This window comes from Cervus elaphus, chromosome 7 (genome assembly GCF_910594005.1).
Source record: "Cervus elaphus chromosome 7, mCerEla1.1, whole genome shotgun sequence".
NCBI classification, from domain to species: domain Eukaryota; kingdom Metazoa; phylum Chordata; class Mammalia; order Artiodactyla; family Cervidae; genus Cervus; species Cervus elaphus.
The window spans coordinates 49,244,162-49,265,146 of record NC_057821.1 but is presented as its reverse complement, the minus strand read 5'-3'; the positions used below and the strand labels follow the sequence as shown (position 1 = coordinate 49,265,146).

Sequence of the window (20,985 nt, the reverse complement as noted above, 5' to 3'; positions counted from 1 at the left end):
CGCCTGCCGTGGTGCTGCTGCTGGCAGAGGTTTCTTTAAGAAGGTCTTTGTTGGGGTTTGTAAGGCCTGAGTGTAGGCATTGCAGACAAGCCGTGACAGCCTCCCATGTTCAGAGAGTCATGCTGCCCTCGGCTCTGGCTCCTGTTGGGGACAGTCACGTCCAGCTCAAAGCTGCCCCATTACAGCAGTTCTCGTGTCTCTTGCCTTTAGACCAGATCGCACAGTTCCTTCTCTATTTGGCAGTGGGTGACAGATGTGACCAGTTCTGCCCCTGTCCTTGAAGGGCACATTTTGAAAATTATTGTTAAGAAAACTTATCAAGCATTTCTACAGAGTCCAGAGAATACTACAACAGATTCTGTGTTCACAACACCAGCTCACGAAATGACATGAGAGAGAGACCCGGCGGCCTGGCGGCAGGGGTGACCTGTGCCCGCCCACCTTCTTGTCCGTGGTTCTGATTGCCGGGCCGCAGCATCTGCCAGTTGGACGAGTGAGAAATGATGAAGCCATGCTTTTTCGAATTATCTCTGGAGTTCCTGGGAAAAGACAACACGAAGAGGATAAGTTTGCAAAGAAATAGAGCTCCCCAAGGAAGTAAGTTATTGATTAAAAATTCATGACAAATGTATTAAAACTGAAAATGAGAAAATATCGACGGATACATATGTTAGTGACCCAGAATATTTTGATTGTCCTCTTCGATTTTGATTGGTCACTGAGTGATGGATTTGGCCGCTGCCCCCAAGGGAGGCAGTGTGGGCTTACGTTTGACAGATGCTGTTTACCAGGAAGAGGGATGGCCACGCACCTGCTTCTCTTCTGATAGAATCACATCAGATACAAGCTCAGGTTCTTAAAGGCTTTACTTTGAAAAAAAAAAAAAAAAAACATATTCTTAGGAGTTCTTAGAAATCCTTTCTTTCCCTTTGTAATTTTTTTTTGCATATGGGATCTTAGTTCTCTGACCATGGTCTCTGGTTCTCCGTTCTCTCTGGGTCACCCGTTTTAGTGCTAAGTTCCTTAGACTTTCAAGGTTGTTTTGTTTTTTTTTTTCTTATAATTTAGCAATTTCTTGTTTACTGAACCATCGCACAATTTGCTCAGTCACTCAGTCGTGTCTGACTCTGCAGCCCCATGGACTGTAGCCCGCCAGGCTCCTTTTCTCCATGGGATTCTGTAGCAAAAATACTGGAGTGGGATGCCATTCCCTTCTCCAGGGGAGTCTTCCCAACCCCGGGAATGAACCTGAGTCTCATGTCTCCTGCATTGGCAGGCGGCTTCTTTACCAATGAGCCACCAGGGAAGCCCTTGCACAGTGAAGGAGCACCGTTTTCTTAGTTTGTAAGTAGTGGGCTCTCTATAAATCTCCTCCAGAGTTTATTTGGAATGTTTATACTGAGCTAGCAAAATTATTTTTGTAGGACAAGGAGAAGTGGCATTGATCCCCGGAGTCTGGTGCCACTCAGAGGTTATATTGTTTTTCAGTGAGTCCAGATTCCTCTGTCGCATCAGAAAGTCGGGGCTGATTAATCGTCAGGACAGACCGGGGCTGTGCTGAGCTAACAGAGGCCCTCCTGAAATCTTAGTGGTTTGATCCACTGACAGTGTCTCTCTCTGTGTCAGAGAGACGTCTGTGGAGTCCTCCGTCCACAGCAGTGCCGTGTGGAACGCGTGGCCCCCAGGGCCCCCGCAGCAGGGGAGGAGAGACTGGAGGGTCTCCAAGGAGTGGGGGGTCTCGCTTCCGCCCACTTCAGTTCCAGGGACCAGAGCTCAGTCACGTGGCCCCCAGGCTGTCCTGGCGGGTCCAGGGTGCTGAGGATGACGCAGGGCTTGGTTTCCACATAGCGTTTCCCCCACGGACACCCTTCTTACTGGCCTGGATGTGACCGGCCAGTTTGCTGATGAAAGGGACAGTCTGTGTCATCGTTCCGACTACCGATTTGGTCTGATTCACACATTATGTCACAGAACTTCCATGTGCTTACACCCGTGGGACTGTGTTTTTAGCTTTGCCAACCGATAGCTTATTTTTATCCAGCTCTGTTCCCATGTCCGTTTAAGTTCCCCCTCCATCTGCTTTAATCTCTCAGATTTTGTAGCCAAATGGCTAAAAATGCCTCAGATCCCTTGGGAAGAAGAAGGGAGACATCGGGCACATTTAATTCCCATGCTCCTATTTCCTTATTCTATTCCCTGTCTCTTTCATTCGGTTTAATATTATACTCTACTCTCTTTGGGGTCCAGAATAAAATATTTGAATATTTCAGCTATTTCTGCGTTACCTAGAGGCAGAGAAGGCAAGAGCAAGTCTGGGGGTTTGGGAGGCAGAGACCTGCGGGAGGCGGTTTGCCTGAGAGAAGGAAGGACGAGTAAACCGCTTGCAACATGGCAGTCAGCGAGCTGGGCTCAGCAGGTGTAAACCCTAAGATGGTTTTGTTTTTCCCCTCAGACGGTTTTGTTTTTCACACCACTGCCTTCAGCAGGTTCTTTCTAATCTTCCTCGTCCAGGGTGAGGTTTCAAGCAGATCTCAGCCTTCTTGGTCGTTTTCAAGGGTGGTCCGGTCCGATGGCACAGCTTCCATCTTCCATCCAGCTTAACGCTGTTTCCTTCCCTGGGCGCAGAAGGGGGTGCAGAGGTGGGAGCTGGAAGGGGGGTGATGGGGCAGCGGGGGCAGGGGAGGGGAGCGCTGGGCGGGGAGGGGAGGGGGGGGGCGAGGCCGGGAGAGGACTTCTGTCACCAGAGAGCTGAGCATGGTGGTGGTGGCTTTCGGGAGTGGCCAGTGTCCAAATGCTGACTTCTTTTTTCTCAGAGGACTAAGATCCTGCTAGCTGCACGGCCAAAAAGAAACAGCTTGACATCAGCCTAGAGGTCCTGAAGGCAACTGAACTGTGTGTTCGGGCCCGCCTTAAAGGCTGACTCTTCTCTGAATGTAGCTGGGTCACTAAAGAGATGGTGTCCCGCTGTAGAGACCACAGACATGCCACTCTGTAAACTGTAGACTGTGGGAGCAAGCTGAGGAAGGAAATAGCATCTTTATAAGATACTCCTATTGATTCGTTTTCTTTTTGGAAAGGTCAGAGAATACATCCACTGCAGTGAAACGACCTAATTAATGCTGCTGCTACTAAGTCGCTTCAGTCGTGTCTGACTCTGTGCGACCCCATAGACGGCAGCCCACCAGGCTCCCCTGTCCCTGGGATTCTCCAGGCAAGAACACTGTAGTGGGTTGCCATTTCCTTCTCCAGTGCATGAAAGTGAAAAGTGAAAGTGAAGTCGTTCAGTCGTGTCCGACTCCTCGCGACCGCATGAACTGCAGCCCACCAGGCTCCTCCACCCATGGGATTCTCTAGGCGAGAGTACTGGAGTGGGGCGTCATTGCCTTCTCTGACCCGATTACTGTCTACCCAGTAACCGCCAGGCATGAGCTCACCCAGCTCTCGTGTGCTGACAGGGGAGGTGGATGCCGAGGGTGGACAGATGCAGGACACAGCTGATGTCAGGGATGTGATTTTCCATCCGGTCTCAGTGGAGGCAAAGAGGTGCTTCTCAGCTCTTCCTCTGGGGATGGAATCCTGTTTGATTTTTAGTGTGTTTTATATGTCATCTTCTAATTATGTTTCAGATAATGATAAAGAGAGATGCAATGTGGTTATGAGAGTAAATCTTAAAAGGCTCAGTGGCTCCTTTATCTACTGCCGAAAACAACTCCCACCAGGAAAGAGGGTTCCATTAATTGTCATTACTCGGGAATTATGGAATTAGAGCTGCTGACGTTTCTTTTATCATTGGTATATTTAAGTGACAGTGGCATTACTTACTCTAAATTAAGTTCCTTTCACAGTTAAAAAATTACAACAGTGTGACAAGAAATAGAGCACTATTAACTTTTATTTTGGAACGCCATCTTTCTAGCGGAGATAAAGGCGCAGTTTCTCAGACCAGAAGGCAGGAAGGGTCATTCCTTGGCTCTGTAACAGAAGGGAATAGGTAAGTGCATCCAAGTTAATTCTCCAGGAGTTTCAGTGAGGGGATGGAACATTCAAAGGGTTTCCTGGGTGGCTCAGCGATAAAGAACCCGCCTGCAGTGAGGGAGACGTGGGTTCGATCCCTGGGTCGGGAAGATCCTCTGGAGAAGGGCATGGCAACCCCCCATGCCAATTTTAAAGGATAAAATTGCTATATTTTGGTGGCCAGTCAAAGGGAGATACAGGAGGTACGATGTGAGTCCTCGGTTGATTATACTCCAGTCAATATATTTAGATTTTTGTTGTTATTGTTTAGTCCCTAAGTGAGTCCAGCTCTTTGCATCCCTATGGACTGCAGCAGGCCGAGCTCCTCTGTCCTTTCCATCTCTCAGAGTTGGCTCAAACTCACGTCCACTGAGCAGGTGATGCCATCCAACCATCTCATCCTATATCACCCTCTTCTCTTCCTGCCCTCAGTCTTTCCCAGCATCAGGGTCTTTTCCAATGAGTCGGCTTTTCACATCAGGCGGCCAAAGTACTGGAGCTGTTCTTTAGTTTTTAACTCTTCGTAAATGCTAATCAAGGCATGACTGTTCCCTTTATGTTTTCAAAAGGTTCTAGACTACCCTGTACTGTTACCAACTTAGTCAACTCAATTCCGTTTCATGTTTCTGCTGCCATATGTTTTCCCCTTGTTGGAAGGATATGGATTTTTAGGACATAGGTCCCTAAAGGAAACTGGAGACATGATAAGGAGAATTCTGGCTGGACACAACCATGGGGCATTGGTTCAGGCACTGCCGGTTAGCCTCTGCACCAGAAATGGCTAATGAGAAGTAACGGGCAGCTCTGCGCATGCAGCTCAGGGGACGCTGCTCCACGCCCCGTGCTGACCTCAGTGGGAGGGAGTCTGAGAGCGAGGGGGCTGTGTGTGCACGTGCGGCCGATGCACCTTGCTGCCGGCAGACACCAGCTCGACTGCAAAGCAGCCGTCGTCCAGAAACTTCTTTAAAAAGACCCATTAAAAAAGAACGACAACAAAAAAGCTTCCATTACAGTGCTGATTAGAATCCAGTGCAGCTCAGGCCATATGAAGGAGCACGGTTTTCATGGCCCGTAGAGGCTAGTCACTGTCTCTTGCCGTCCGTGGTAAAGTTCTCTTCAAAGAGGTCTGCCTTTGGACCCTGTGAAGGATTTGTCGAGAGAAGCGTGCAGAGCCGAGGTTATATACAACTGGAGAAAGTTTTCAGGCGGGAGATCAATCTCTGGGCTCAGCTCGAACAGTCAGTCATCCGGTGACAAGCCTCTGAGGAAGCAGTTCAAGAATTGTAGCTGGAACGCGCGGGATCAAGGACTCAGTCCGTGACGGGAGGAAAGCAACCAGAATTTATGTAGCTGCACTGGCCTTCCTAGGCCTGCCTGCGGACGTGCGTGGCACACTGGGATGCTGTGGGCTTTTGTCCCTGTGTGGCTGTCTTCACAACTAACGGTCAAGGGCAGCGGAGGCTTTTTGTCCCAAACCGCTGCTCCACTCGGGCCCCGTCAGCACACTGCAGGCCCCTGTGCAGGGGTCAGGACCACTGTGAAAGGCACCCTCAGAGGGACGGAAAGTCTTCAGAAAAGCCTGCTGATATATTTAAGCAACCACTTATGTTGCAAATCATCTTATTAGCTTTCATGGAATAATGACAAAGTCCATCAGGAAACTAGCAGTTACAAAGCAAAAAGCACACAAACATAAGTGGAACGGAACTCTCTGATGTTTTGAAATACTTTGAACAGAGCCTCTTGAAGTTAATGTTTCATTGGATATATACTTCAAGAAAAAAAAATAGATTTCAGTCCCAGTGTCTGTGTGATCTTGCTAAAGTGGTGTTTATCTTTTAAACACAGCTAATAATACCAGCCTGACATCCCCTATAGGGTCGTTGTGAGGATCAGAATGAAGATAATAGAGGTGAAGTACTTTGTAACTGGTAAATTTCTATAAAATATGAATGCTAATTGCTAGGTTGTTTCAGTGTTTCTTGTCACAGTTATTTTGGGAAAGTGTCAGTTCATTGAGCCAAAGAATTCCTAGAGATCAGCCCCTATTGACAGGGAAGTACTTAACATAATAAAAATATTTTTCCAGTATGTAGTTGTTTAAAGTTTTAATTTGACCCTTGGCTTTGCCTGGTGGCTCAGACAATAAAGAATCTGCCTGCAATGCAGGAGACCTGGGTTTGATCCCTGAGATTCCCTGGAGGAGAACCCGCTGCAGTGTTCTTGCCTGGAGAATCCCAGGGACAGAGGAGCCTGGCGGGCTACAGTCCATGGAGTCCCAAAGAGTCAGACGTGACGGAGTGACTAACAGCGTTCACTTTTGCAGCAAAGCAGCCTATGAGAGGAAACGGTGGGGTGCAGGCTTCAGTCGCTGGGGAAGAAAGTGAGATGGAGGGAGGGGGATTGGAGCGGAGACAGCTCAGATGCTGGGTCCCGGAAGCCGCGGCCCAGGCCTGCCGCTGACCTGTCTGGATGAGGCCCGGTGATGGTGAAAAAGGCAGGGGGAGGGGACAGGACATTCCGTTTCCCTGTTATTCCTTCTTTTGTGTCCCAGTTCGCTTCTTTCTGAGATGTCTTTTCAGAAATAGCATCTCGCATATTGCCTCATACTGTGATAGATAAACTCTCTCATGGATTTAAACTTAAAGTCACTGCCTGTATCAAAAACTTCATTTTGAAGTATGAACTTGTTCCTAATAAGACCCATTTAAATGAAGTCAATAAGTTAAAAAGTGGAAAAATCTCTGAGCCCCGCCTTCCTGCCGCTCACTCCCTTCTTCTCCGTGTGTGAGCCCGCAGGAAGCTGGGCCAGCCCCTCAGGGGTGTGAGTGATGGAAGCCAGCCTCGGGCCCCAGCCCTCGGATCAGACGCTGCCCACAGAGTCTGATAGCGAACAGTAAAAGCTACAAAGGTGAAAAGTTGGGGAGTCTTGGAAGGTGGTATTCTCTGAAGAAAACAGAGCAGGGTACGGGGATTTGTTGCTGAAAATCCTTCTAAGACCAGCGTCTGTGTAAAACCAAAACAAGATGAGATAAGAGTCTAGAGATGGGGACGTTCAAAAGCAGGAAGAGGAGGAGGAGGACACCTAAATTGCCTCCCATCTGGAACGTTCTGTTTAACTGAGGGTGCTTCTTTCCAGTCAGTTTTCTGCTCCACAGATTCTCATTTACTGGAACCCTCCAGTCCTAGAATGTAGGAAAAAAAAAAAAACTGCCTTAAAACCCTGTCAGCCCAGGAGGACCCAGCAACAAATTCCCGCTGAGGAGTGCCAAAGGCCTGAGAATTAGACCTGCCCGGGTGACGACACCTGTCTAGTTACGGCTCTCTTTCATCCATGAAGGATTTGAGGTGCTGTGTAAAAGTACGTACAGGAGGATGGAGTAAGTAGTTCAGATAATCAGGACGAAGAGGATGTAAGTAAGAAAATAGAAATGGGACAAGAGACGCACAGAGCCACATTACCGTTCTCAGTGGGGACCGGTAAGGATGGCTGTATGCTTCCACGGGGCGGAGTGAGGGGTGAGTTAGGATCAGCTATGTGAAGTCGAGATACCCTCACACTGAAAACAATCCAGTCGTTCAGGAGAAGAAAAGAAGCTTTTCCTGTTCCCATTTTCTCAGACCTGAGATCAGTGTATTTCATGAAGACTCGTCGGGACGACTCAGTGACCCTGTGACCAGCGCTCTCGACATGCAGCTCCTGGCGCCTTCCTAACGTGATGGGCCGGACAGCTCAGTGGTGGTGGTTTTGTCGCTCAGTCGTGTCCAACTCTTGCGACAAGACTCTTGTGCTGCGGTTTCAGGTCCCGACGGGATGGCCCCTTGCTGGCCTGCGTCCGGGGTCCTCTCAGGCCTGTCCTCACTGGCAGCCAGGAGGCCCCGAGTCACACCCACCCCGGGTTTTTGTATATTGTGATCTTCCTAAATTCATCTCTTGGTTACCTTTCAAATATGATGCGTGCCTGCTTAGTCGCTTCAGTCGTGTCTGACTCTGTGCAACCCCATGGACTGTAGCCTGCCAGGCTCCTTTGTCCATGGGATTCTCCAGGCAAGAATCCTGGAGTGGGTTACGGTGCGCTCCTCCAGGGGATCTTCCCAACCCAGGGATGGAACCTCCTTCTCTTAACTTCTCCTGCATTAACAGGTGGGTTCTTTACCACTAGCTCCACCTGGAGCTCCGCCTGGAACAAAGGAGGCCCTTTGTTCTTATAACCTCCCCAGAATAAACAGAAATTATTTCATTCAGCCATGAAAATTTTTACTGAAATGTTTCTTCTCACGCGTTATATAAAAGGTGTATATAAAAGTCTGTCCTTCACTCGCCCAGTTACTTCCCTTAAAAAGACAGACGACTACTGCTTTTTTTTTTCTAGCCATAATATTCCACTGTATGGATATAGTAGGGTTTATTCAACCAGCTTCCTATTCATGGATACTTAGGTTGTTTATTGTCTCGCTATAAACAGTGCTCCAGCAAACTGCCTTATACATTCATAACTTCCTGTATGTAGGAACAGCCTGGTAGTGAAAGTGGCCGTGTGGTGTGTCTGTAATTCTGAGGATGGCAACAGCGCCACGCTCCTTAGGTCTGGGGGTTGAAAGCCCGCACGTGCGCCTGCTCTCAGCATATGGAAGGTCGTGGTTTCTCATGGTTTTGGTGTCAAGTATGCAATGAAATGTTTTTATTTTTCCCAGTTGGATAAGTAAAAAATGGTAACTTAGTGCACTTTTTGTTTTTCTTAAGTAAGCTTTTGATTTGCTTAAGAATCATTTTTTTCCCTTTTTGTGCATATCTTCATATTCTTTGCCCGTCTGAATAATGAGATTGTTATTCTTTTTCTTACCTATTGTTAGGGACGGCGTGTCGTTCTTATCTTGCTCTAGGAAAGTTTCAGTGGGTAAGGAAGCCGGTGAGGGTAATGAATGAAAGAAGCAAAGCTAAGAACTAAAAACTGCTGCATGTGAAATAGGCTCAAGTACAATGAACCCACTGCTCTTTCAGCTGCAAATAAATGCTGGGCTTGGATGGTTGGTTTTATCTACAATTTTTATAATAAAATATAAAGGATTTACTAATTAAGGAAAAAAGTCTGACTCACAGAGCAACATTAACATTCCACCTATCTTTATTATTTTTTATTTGCAAAGACAGTGCAGAAATGTTTTAAACATATTTTAAAACAATTAACCGTATAATCCTTGAACATCACATTTTATTATTATTTTTTACATTACAACCCTTATTTGTCCCCATGTTAAAGAGTGGTGTCATAGTACATACCATATTCGGACAGACGTTTTTTATGAGCTCGTGATGAACACGCACTGGGTAAGCGCGCCTCGCCCCTGCCTGGCGCCGCTGCGGCCCTGTCCGGTGTCAGGAGTGGGATGTCTGGTGCCAGGAGTGGGAGGACCTGTGGCCTCTCGTGCACTTTGACCCTCTGTCTCGTCTCCCGTCCCCACTGCAGCCGGAGCTCAGGACCGGATCGGCTGGGCCTTCGGGCTGGGGCTGGAGCGGTTGGCCATGATCCTCTACGACATCCCCGACATCCGCCTCTTCTGGAGCGAGGACGAGCGCTTCCTGAAGCAGTTCCGCGTGCAGGACATCAACCAGCAGGTGACGTTCCAGGTGAGCGACGGGGAGTCCCCTCCCCTTGAGCACAAGGGACGGGGTCACGCGCCGTGAAGAGAATCAGTGAGTGCAAAGGTAATGTCACCTTGCAACGCGCTTTCAACCGAGATTCATAGACACACAGGACCTCCATGGACCTTCTAAAATTATATACTGATAAAAGGGGATTTATCAAGCCTGTTAGTCTAAGCAGGGAACCAACTTTGGGCTTCATTAATGTCTGTTTTCCATGAAATAGCCATCTTGATCACTGATGATACTGTCACAGTTCGCTTTTTTGGGAGTTTTTTTGCTGCTAACCTAGACACATTGACTTTTTTATGATTAGTGTTTGAAGTGTACATTTTTTTCATCATTTTATTTTCAGTTTCTGTCTTTATACTAAAAGCATGTCTCTTGTAAACAGCTGGGTCTTTTTGTAAACCCATATTTAATTGGGTGTTGACTCTTTGTTACACTCAGTGTATTCCATGGGACATTCTTGGGGTTAATTTTTATTATCTCTTTAGTTCTTACCCATTTTCCTTTTCTGTTCTTTTTCTTTACTTGGAAATTGAGATTTTGTGCAGGGGGTTGTTTGTTTTTGTATTATATTTTATTACTCTATTGCTGTTTTGTTTCTCAATTTTATATTATTTTTAAGTGGTTATTCTAGATTACAATATGCATAATTAATTCATCACACTTTACCATGAGTAACCAAAGAGTATTACAACTCCATGAAATATTTAATGTTACAATACTGTAATTCTATTTACTCTTTCTTTTTCTTGTATTATTACTGTCCTATTTTATTTCTCTGTATATTATAATCCCACAATACATTGCTCTGTTTGCTTCAAATAGCCATTGTCCTTCAAAGAAATTTAAAACTATATTTTCCTCGATATTTGCCCATTGCTCACTGCCCTTCATGATTTTTCTCAGTATTCATTTTCTGTAAGTCTGAAGGACTTACTTTACCATTTCTTGTAGTGCAGCATGAATTTTCCCAGCTTTTGTTTGGAAATGCCTTTGTTTCATCTTTATGTTAGTAATATTTTCATGGATATAGGTGTCCAGGTTACCAATATTTGTGCATGCTTTTTTTCCCTCTTAGTTCTTTAAAATGTGTCGTTTCATTGCCTCTGTCTTTTCACTTTGGTTTTTGGCAGGTTGACCTGTGTGTGACTTCCTGTCTTACTGTCTTGCTTGGGACTTCAGTGTGTTGAATTAGTGATTTTCAGCCCTCTTTGAAAAGCCTCACATCTCTTCCAACAGCTCTCTCTTCCTTTGCCCTTCAGACTGTGACCGCCCGTGTGTCAGCCCGTTTGCATTTGTGCCGCAGAACTCTGGTGCCCAGGGTGTGCTTCTTCTTATTGGGTTTTCCCCACTGTGTGCTTTATCTTGGGTAGTTTTTCTCGTCTTGTCTTTGGTTTCCTTGTCTTCTCTATTGTGTCCATGTAACCACCAAGCCCCTCCAGTGCGTTTTCATTCTAATTTTGTACTCCTCATTTCTCCAGTTTCTACTTGCGTCCTTTTTAGGGTTTTTATGATTGATGAAATTCTCCATCTTTTCATCCATCTTGAACAGTTTCCCCTAAATTCTTCAGCATGTTCATCACAGTGACTTTTAAGTCTTGGTCTGTTATTTCCAAGCTTTCAGTTCTCTGTTGTTCTCCTTTTAGTCTTCTTTTCTTCTTGGTTATGGGTGACATTTTCCTGCTTCTTCAATCGTCTTGGTTTTTAAATGTTGGCAGCATGTATCCCCAGGAAGCCTTACCCTTTCCCCGGGCAGGCAGTGAAGGCAATGAAGCCAGATCCCTTTGTCATAACCAGGAGTCGAACTGGATTTCGTGTCTCCTTAAGTTTGTGTAAGAAACTTAACTTCTGATGGAGCAGGGGGTGGGGATGGGGGACAGTTAGGATTTGATAGCTGAGACAGTAGATCTCTGTAAAATGCTTTGTGAATTATAGATCACAGAGAGCTACTTCCTAATGACTCCCTTATAATTAGTATCTATTGACTATATTGTGTCAGTTTCCCGTGGCTAACGTTACAAATTACCACAAAGCTAGCAGGTTCAACCCACATGTCTCTATATTTTACAGCCCCGGAGGTCAGGAATTCACAGTCAGTCTGCCAGGCTCAGGCTGAGGGGCAGTGGGGCTGGTGCCCCCGGAGGCTCCAGGGGAGACCCTCTCCTCCTCCTGCCTGGGTCAGCTTCCGGGGCCGACCGCGATCCTTGACCCCTGACTGCATCGCACCGCGTCCCTCCCTTTCCTTTCCCATGTGGCCGCTCTGCCTTCCCTCCGCACATTTGTCTCTTCTCACAAGAGCCCTTGTGACAAGCCTATCTCCACACACTAAGATTTTTCTTCAGCACATCCGTGAAGTAGTCTTTGAGTGTCAGGTAACAGATCCATGGGTTCCTCGGATGAGGCAGTGGACATCTTCGGGGGTCGTTTTTCAGCCCATCACATACACTTTTCTTTTTTTAAAAAAAGCATTGTTTGTTTGTTTGGCTGCGCTGGGCCTTGGCTGTGGCACGCGGGGTCTTCAGCTGTGACGCGTGGTTTCTAGTTCCCTGACCAGGGGTTGAACCCGGGCCCCCCTCCCTTGGGAGCGCAGAGCCTTAGCCATAGGACCGCCAGGGAAGTTCCACATATACCTTTATCTGTTCCGTTTCCATCATGGCAGATTGCTTGCTTCAGATAGAAGAGAGGAGATTTTGTTGTTAGGTGAAAGTAATATAGATAATAGGAGAGTGTGAGCAGTTTCTGACCATTTGTGTGGCGAGGTCGTGCGTCTGTACATGAAGGAAATAGGGACTCCTTTCTCACTTAATGACCTTGGGCTGTCTGAGGAAGGACGTGTAACATGATTATAAATGATGGTGAGGCTGAGCCTGAAGGCAGTGACGGTGAGAGGGCAGGTCTGCTGTCGGCCCCGTCGTCTCTGAGGTCGGTCGTAGTTAGATTCCTGGGAAGCCATCAGTGAGTCCTTGGTCTCCCTGGGGTACCAGGCATCAGCTGCAAGCACCCTGCTCTGTGAGGACTGGGGGTTTCTTACGGCCAGGGTTGGCCGTTTTCCCTTGTTTTGTGTCTTCCCGCGGTCATGGTTCAGTGCCCCGTACTCTGTGCATTAATTTATTTAGTGCCTTATAACACTTGTCATTTGTTGAGTGCTGGGTACAAGTCATGGGACTAGACACTTTGCCTGTGTCATAGCTTTCATTCTTCACAATCTGATGGGGGTGAAGTCTATTAACCCATTGTATAGACAATGAAACTGAGTCTTGGAGCCAACAAGGAGCTCAGCCCCAAGAACTCTGCTAGCAAGTTACAGAGCTACGATTTTCACTAAAGCCGACTCCAGGGGGCTCCTAACATTGAACTGGTAAAATCTTGTTTCCTAGACGAAGCACCACTCTGGAGTCAATGAGATGAAATGCACAGTTTCTGACTTCAAGCTGTTTTCAATCTAGAGAAGGAGATAGATTTATCAAGAGATGGCTTCCCCCATGTCTCAGTGATAAAGAATCCACCTGCACTGCAGAAGACACGGGTTCCACCCCTGGGTTGGGGAGATCCCCTGGAGAAGGAAATGGCAACCCACTCCAATAGTCTTGCCTGGGAAATCCCATGGACAGAGGAGACTGGCGGGCTACAGTCCATGGGGTTGCAAGAGTCGGACATGACTGAGCGACTAAACAACAAAATTATAAATAATATGAAATGCAGTGAAGGGCTGCACACAGGTGAATGTAGAGTTTTGCTAATATTGACCAGTGTATGCAGGGATCAAAATTTTCATCTTTTTTTAATCCTATTTTGCTAGTTAATTCTCAAATCCTTCCACGTCTCTCCAGAATTGTATCAGGAATTGAGCCTGCGATTACTTGCTAATCTCTGGGACTTGGAATAGTTCCTAGATCCAGTTTCTCTGTCATTACCATAAATGTTGTCTGGTAGAGACTCAGTGCAGGATTATGCGGTGTTTCCTCATTCTGTTCCCAGATAAATCCAGCTGCGAGAATCCCATCAGCTTCACTGTGTTGCGGTGAAATTAGTGGATCTCATTTTTCTTCCCCCTGTGCAATTTTTTCCATCTCGCCACCGCCCCCCCCCCAAAAAAAGCACATAAATATTTCTCTTCTGCAGGAAGGAGGATGTTTATCCCAGAAGACAGTCATAGAAAATCACAGGAAGAGGGGGAGATGACCAGCCACAGGACTGTTTGTTTGCGCCCTGTAGTCATTGTTGACGGTCAGATGTGGAGAGATGCAGCGAGCAGGAGGATGGACCCGTTTGCTGTGGGAACCGTCCTGGTGCCTTTATGTAAAGCCTTCATCCCAGTGAGCGTGTGCCCAGTGAGCATCTCGTCCACGTTAACTGGTACTCCTGTTGTCACAACCTCCACAGCCACTGTGGGCCAAGTGGCCACGGTGCCCTCGTGACTCCTGGTCCCTCCTGCCTGCAGTTTCCATCTCCACCTTGCTTTGCCTGCCTTGTGATGTGAGGTTGTTTCATGGACCCTCGGTCTGTTGAGTCCTATTGGATTGCCACCCCGTGTCTGTCCCGGGACCTCTGTCGTCAGAGGCTTGTGGACTTATGACTGCTTTTTATCTTTGTGAAAGCGAAATAGAGGGCAGCCACCACACATGCCTTCCTTATTTAATGCACTTTTAAAACAGTAAGAGTGAGGTCCTCATATCTTCTGTTATAGATTGGACAGTTATGTTGTGACCTCTATATGCACACACGTTCAACATCCTTGTTACAACTTCTGGCCATCAACCCAATGAAGATGTTCAGCAGCTTCCTGTTTATAGACACCGCCGGGTGCGTGCATGCTCAGTCGTGTCCAACTCTCTGTGACCACACGGACTGCAGCCTGCCAGGCTCCTCTGTCCTTGGGATTTTCCAGGGCAGAATACCAGAGTGGGTTGTCATTTCCTCCTCCAGGGGCTATCTTCCCAACCCAGGGATCAAACTTGCATCTTTTGAATCTCTTGCATTGCAGGCAGATTCCTTACCACTTGAACCACTGGGGAATCCAAATTAAGGGAGGGCCCAGTCTTACCTTAAGCATGGATTGTTGTCCGCCAGGGCAACAATACTGGAGTGGGTTGCCATTCGCTTCTCTGGGGTATCTTCCTGACCCAGGGATCGAACCTGGGTCTCCTGCACTGCAGTTAGACTCTCTACCATCTGAGCCACCTGGGAAGCCATAATGCTCCCCTCGCCTGGACCTGGCTGTGTCTCTTTTCCTACGTCAGCAGCATGGGGGGCATGGACAGGCTGTGGCTATGGGATGTGTTTTTCTCTGTTTGAAACAGTATAGAAATCCGGGTCTCCTGGGCACGTGCACCTGAGTTAACTTACAGTGGCCAAAGGGAAAAGGCTGGACTGCCGACCTCAAGGGGCTCAGCCTGGGATGAGCCTCTCTGAGCAATCATCGGAATACCAGAGCCAGTTCAGTTGGAAAGTTCAAGGTTTTTATTAATGTTTTGGGGACCGAATAAAACTGAAGTAATTTACCTTGCTACGTTATTAGTCATGAAAGGTAAGCGTATTGTTGTATATCTCTCATTTGCCTCGTCCTGAATGAAAGGAGAAACAAAATGCTTCACAGTTTCAGTTAGTGGTGAACTGAACTGAGTAACTGAATAACTCAGTTATTCAGGGGATGAGGGAATGTTTGAGTTCATCTGTAACTTAAAGTCAGCCTGTATTTAGACTGAGAAATGAGAATTACCTTGTGATTCCATTATCACACAGTTTTTTTTTTTCAAACTGGGCACTTCGGTTGGCATTTTGTATGTATAATCTTGTGATCTTGAAAATGAAGAATGGTTAATGTAAGCATTCATTTATATCGTGGATAGCTTAATTATTCTTTCTATCACTTGGCTGAGTAATGAATCAAATGTTTTCTTTCCATTTGAGGGAAGAATTTATTTTCTCAAGGGCCTCCCTGTGAGATTTATAAATTACAATCAGAGACTGTAATTCACAACCAAGGACAGTGGATTATAAATAGATGACCCTTGTAGAGTCCATTCGGCAGATTTTGAACTCCTGTTTAATCAGTGGATGAGGACCAAGTAGCTACGGTATATTTATCTGTGTTCATTTTTAAAATTATGAAATCTTCTGAACATACAAACATGTATTTTTCTGATTTGACTTTTTAATAACATAGAACTGTGTACACTCCACCTAGCAAATATACTGGGATTTACCACAGATCCTTGTAAAGAAGAAAAGCATTCAAAATGCATTTGACACACCCATGCCTCCCTGATGGACCCCTCTTCTTGCTTTCTTCCCCAGAGGTGACCCCTGACTTTGGTTTGATGTTTGCCATCCTCAGGTTATTATTGCAGTTTGCATATATATTTAAAAAAAAACCAAAACAGTTTGTAGGATTGCCTCAAAATGACACTGGACAGCTGCAGTAGCTAAAAAATAGAAATTCACGTTGTTGTGAATTTCACCTGGAACTAATGCAACACTGTAAATCAACTATTCTTCTATAGAAAATTAAAAAATTAAATTTTAAATAAGGAAATATAAATTCAGGGAGATTTAATGAGGAATTTAATGAGCATATTCTACAATTTATATGGCAGTGCAGAGAATCCAAAACAGCCAAATAACTAAGTTGAAGGACTTGCTTCTCTGATGTCAAGTCTTTTTTACGGTCATTGTAAGAGTGTGGACCTAAGGCAAGGCAAACACAGAGGCCTGTGAGAGGCAGTCGGGAGCTCAGAAACACAGCTTTGTATTATTTCTGGCCTCCTGAAATGGCCGGCATTATAGAACCCGCAGGAGGAGGCGATGTCTGTGCAAACGAAGCACGGATAATTGAGAATCCAAATGGGAAAAAAAAATGAAACTCAACCCCAGACTCCTAATTATTCAAAAACAAATTGCAGGGGTTTACAGATCTAAGTGGAAAAGGCAATTTATCAGCTACTGACTTTGAAAAAGTCACTTTGCCGTGAATGCTCCTTTGATTCTTATTGGAGTAGATTGAATTGGGGAGATTGAACCAAATGAACTGTGGTGATGTAAAATTAAAGCCTAATTAAATGTCTGATCTTGAAAGTTTGTGAATAAGTATTTATTTAAAGTGGTTGCTGTAGGTTTTTTTGTGAAGCCTTTTTTTTTTTTTTTTTTAATTAGGGATAGTTCCTTCTATTTCTAGTTTGCTAAGAGTTTTTATCATAAATGACTCAAAGTTTACAAATGCTTTAGTATATTTTGGGGACTTCCCTGGGGGCTCAGATGGTAAAGAACCCGCCTGCCAATGCAGGAGACCTGGGTTCAACCCCTGGGTTGGGAAGATCCCCTGGAGAAGGGAATGGCAACCCACTCCAGTGTTCTTGCCTGGGAAGATCCCATAGACAGAGGAGCCTGGCAGGCTACAGTCTAGGGGATCGCAAGAGTTAGATAGGACTGAGCGAATAAACAACAGCCCCCTAACCCACAGCCCTTGGAACCCACTTCATTTCCTTTCTCTTGTGAATTGATCACTGTAGGGACTTCATCTGTGTGCCTCTTTTTGTGACGTGTTTTGCTTATTCGTGCTTGGACACTTGAGTTGCCCCCCACCCTTTGAGTGTTGTGAAACAATCCCACTATAAATATAGGGATATAAATCTCTCTTCAGGACCCCATTTTCAATTCTCTTGGGAACTGTCTTTCCCAGAAGTGGGATTGCTGGAGCACAGAGTAATTCTCTCTTTTGCTCTTTTGATAAATGGTCACACTGGTTCCCACCACAGCTGCACCCTGTTACACTCCCACCTAACAGAGCACAATTCCAATTTCCCTTCTTTGCCAAAAGTTATCTTCTCTCTCTTGTAATACAGTAGCCATCCCAGTAGGCGTGGAGTTATATCTCCGTGTTTTTGATGCGTTTCCCTAATGATCTGTGATGTTCAGCATCTTTCCACGCGCCTGTTGACTGTTTCTTTTGCCTTGGGCCAGCCTCCCAAGCGCTGCTGGCTCACTCAGTCCTGGCCCTGGTGACGGAAGTGCTGCCGCTCATTCTCGAGGTCCGGCCACAGTCTGTGATGGGTGACGGTTAGATTTCCGTTATCTCCTCCGTCCACCTCAGACGGCACTGCTCCTCCTGGCATTCGTTTGGACTTAACTTTGCCCAGTGAGAAAAACGTGTTTGTTGCGGAAGAGATTATGACCGCTCCTGAGACCTTGTCCCTCAGAGACGTCCCGCTGGGTGATTGAAATCCCTAGAAACCGAGTCTGGATTCTGAGATCCAGAGGAGCCACAACAAGATGGCAGCGCGGCTCTGCAGAAGGGGAGCCCAGCCTCCGTCTTTGCAGATCCTCTCCTCTAGAAATGACTCCTTGGTGGCGGGGCCTCGGGGGCCGGCTCCTTCCACGTGGCCGCCCCTCCCCAGGTGTGAGGCACGGCGGTTCTCCCCCGGGGGCGGCTCCGTCCTGCCCGCCCCTCCTCAGGTGTGAGGCGCGGCCGTTCTCCCCCCCAGGGCCGGCTCCATCCACGTGGCCGCCCCTCCCCAGGTGTGACCGGCTCTGTCCGCGTGGCTGCCTCTCCTCAGGTGTGACCGGCTCCGTCCACGTGGCCGCCCCTCCCCAGGTGTGACCGGCTCTGTCCGCGTGGCCGCCCCTCCTCAGGTGTGACCGGCTCCGTCCGCGTGGCTGCCTCCCCTCAGGTGTGACCGGCTCCGTCCGCGTGGCCGCCCTCCCCGGGTGTGAGGCGAGGAGGTTCTCCCCGGGGGCCGGCTCCGTCCGCGTGGCCGCCCTCCCCAGGTGTGAGGCGTAGAGGTTCTCCCCCGGGACCGGCTCCGTCCGCGTGGCCACCCCTCCCCAGGTGTGACCGGCTCCGTCCGCGTGGCCGCCCCTCCCCAGGTGTGACTGGCTCCGTCCGCGTGGCCGCCCCTCCCCAGGTGTGAGGCGCGGAGGTTCTCCCCCGGGGCCGGCTCCGTCCGCGTGGCCGCCCCTCCCCGGGTGTGAGGCGCGGCGGTTCTGCCCCCGGCGCCTGCCCCGCTCCGTCCCGCGGGCACACGGCGGCCCTCGTCATGGCTGTGGCGGAGCCTCGCGTGGCGTCTGAGCGGCCGTGCTAGCGTCGGCCCTTCTCTGCACCTCTCTCTGCTCGGTCCCCAGCCCTCCGCCTCGCTGTCTCTGCCTCTCTTCGGTCTTTTCCTTTGTGACGTTTTCTCTCCGCGTGTCCCTCTTTTCACACGTGGTTCTCATCCGCGGTAGGTGGTCGGCGTAGCGAGGAGGAAGCGGGCCCTCGCGGGCAGCCTGACGTCCGCGGTGGGAGGCGTCTCCCTGCTGCGGTCTGAGACCATGGTTGAAGTGCGGGGAACGGGTCAGGATTTTCCCCCGCACGAGGACATATCGGCTCTCGGCTCAGAAGCCCGCTGCGCCTCCGCTCTCGCACCGGGCACTGTGCCTGACGCCGGGGGTGCGGAGTCGGCCCCGTCCTGGGGCAGCGCGGGCGCTGCGGGCACGTGAAGAGGTGAGGGGCTCCGAGGAAGGTGGGCCCCGGCTCTGACCAGGGGGCGTCTGGAGGCACGACCCCGCTGTCGTCTGTGGCCCAGCTCCGTGTGTTCGGGGTGTGGGGGGCACTCTGAGATCGAGGGGCATGTGGACGAGGGCAGGCTGAGTTTTCTCTGGAAGGCAGCCAGCAGTATACAAACTATCATCATCGTATTTCCTCTTGACATGATCGCTGTTCTGAAGAACGAAGGAGGGGCGGAGCCGGGGGGCCAGGGGTCCACTCCAGCCCTCGCTCAGGCTGGGAAGAAACGGTGGGAAGTGGGAGTGAGCAGCAGGGAGACTAGAAGGTCAGGTTCGGGCTCAGGGCATTGTAGGAGACAAAACTGAAGGGCTTTGGGGTGACCACATGGGGTGACCGTGTGGTTTGTCATCTGAATTGAGATTCACGCCCTTTGAGAGTTGAAGGGGTCTGTTCACTGCACTTTACACAAGTAGACTCCTGCTGACCTGGGCACGCTGGGTGTTCACACCCTTTAGGTAAAGATAAGTGAGAGAGAGCCCCAGGTGTCTTGCCTTTAGAGCTCAGTGGGTGGAAAACAGGAGGAAAAAACCAGGCCTGGAGAATTTACCTGAGTGGAAACATTTGAACTCAGGATTCACTGATGTCCCCTTTCAAGCTCCGCTTTTTTGTTGGCAATGTCTTTACCATTGTTTTGTTTGCTTTAATTGGCACAGACAGGTCGGGATGGTAGCAGGTATGGCTGTATGCAGGTGACTGCTTAGGCTAAGGCAGGAAGGAGGAGAGGTTGGGAGCCAGGTGTTTACTGGGGAGGGTGAATCAGGGCTGAGTTCTCAGGGGGTGGATGGTCCAGGGCAGGGTGAGGTGGGGAGGGCATGTCATTGCCAGCAAGATGTGGCTGGTGAGCGGGTCCAGAGCTGGTGCGGGAGAATTGCTGGAAAGAAGACAGCGTGCAAAGGCCAACAAGTAAGACTCGGACGAAGCTTCCTCCCCACCAGAGGACCACACTCAGAAGGAGGCAGAATGAAGAGGGACCACGGGGCAGGACAACCGTCCTTCTTCAGTGTCTGCTCAGCTGGGGCACTGCTGACGTCATTCTGAAGATGCTTCAGGCTCTTGGACCTTGCTTGAGAACAGTTTCATGTAAACGTGGGTCATCACCGAAAGCTAATGTTACATCATTAGAAAAATGGGGGAAGGGGCGGGAAATCAAGCTTGTTGGAAGATTTTGGAGATCTCTTCTGGAACATTTCTGTATGTTAAGCAGAAAGAAAAAATCTTTTTTTCCTGACCAAGACTGAAAAATGAAAGCAAAAAAAATTAAAATCAAATATTCTAGTAAAAGCTATCCACATCTGAATATATGGAAGATCTTCCTAAAGTGTTTATCTTGTTGAAAGTGTGAGGACATGAGAAGAGAAGGTGATCCTGAAGGGTGGCTTGCACTGTTTGTTTAAATCTTCAACAATCCTGAATATTACGATGTGCCCTCTGCCTCCCAGTGGAATGTTAACAGCCCTCACGTCTCCGTTTTTCACTCCTGTGGACTTCAGTTTGCATCTTTAGCGTTGTATTACCATAGCTTCTTCATCTTCTAGAGGTAATTCAGTTACCCTCTTCCCAGATCCTGCAGGCTTCTAATTTTATAGGATTTTTCCTTTTCACCCAGTTTTCCAATTATCACCTTGTTATCTGCACATCTGCTTCACAGAAAATTGCACTGTGCCATTTAACCTTTTGGAAGAAAAAAAGAGAGAATGGAAAAACACACCTCATTACTCGGTTGGTTCAACCTCAAAGAAAGCCACATCTCTGGGTGTGGAGCTTCAACGAGACTGCAGAA

General features: G+C 48.1%; 1 protein-coding gene across 6 annotated transcripts in view; it reads left to right on the top strand.

Annotated features, from left to right (window-relative positions):
- The window catches only part of FARS2 (phenylalanyl-tRNA synthetase 2, mitochondrial), a 288,633-nt gene that overhangs the window by 147,965 nt on the left and 119,683 nt on the right, over positions 1-20,985 (top strand). For all 6 annotated transcript variants that reach the window (XM_043908613.1, XM_043908611.1, XM_043908612.1 and 3 more), the window contains one exon: positions 9,483-9,643. In XM_043908613.1, coding sequence (XP_043764548.1) covers positions 9,483-9,643 — 161 coding nt within the window. The remainder of the gene's footprint in view (positions 1-9,482; positions 9,644-20,985) is intronic.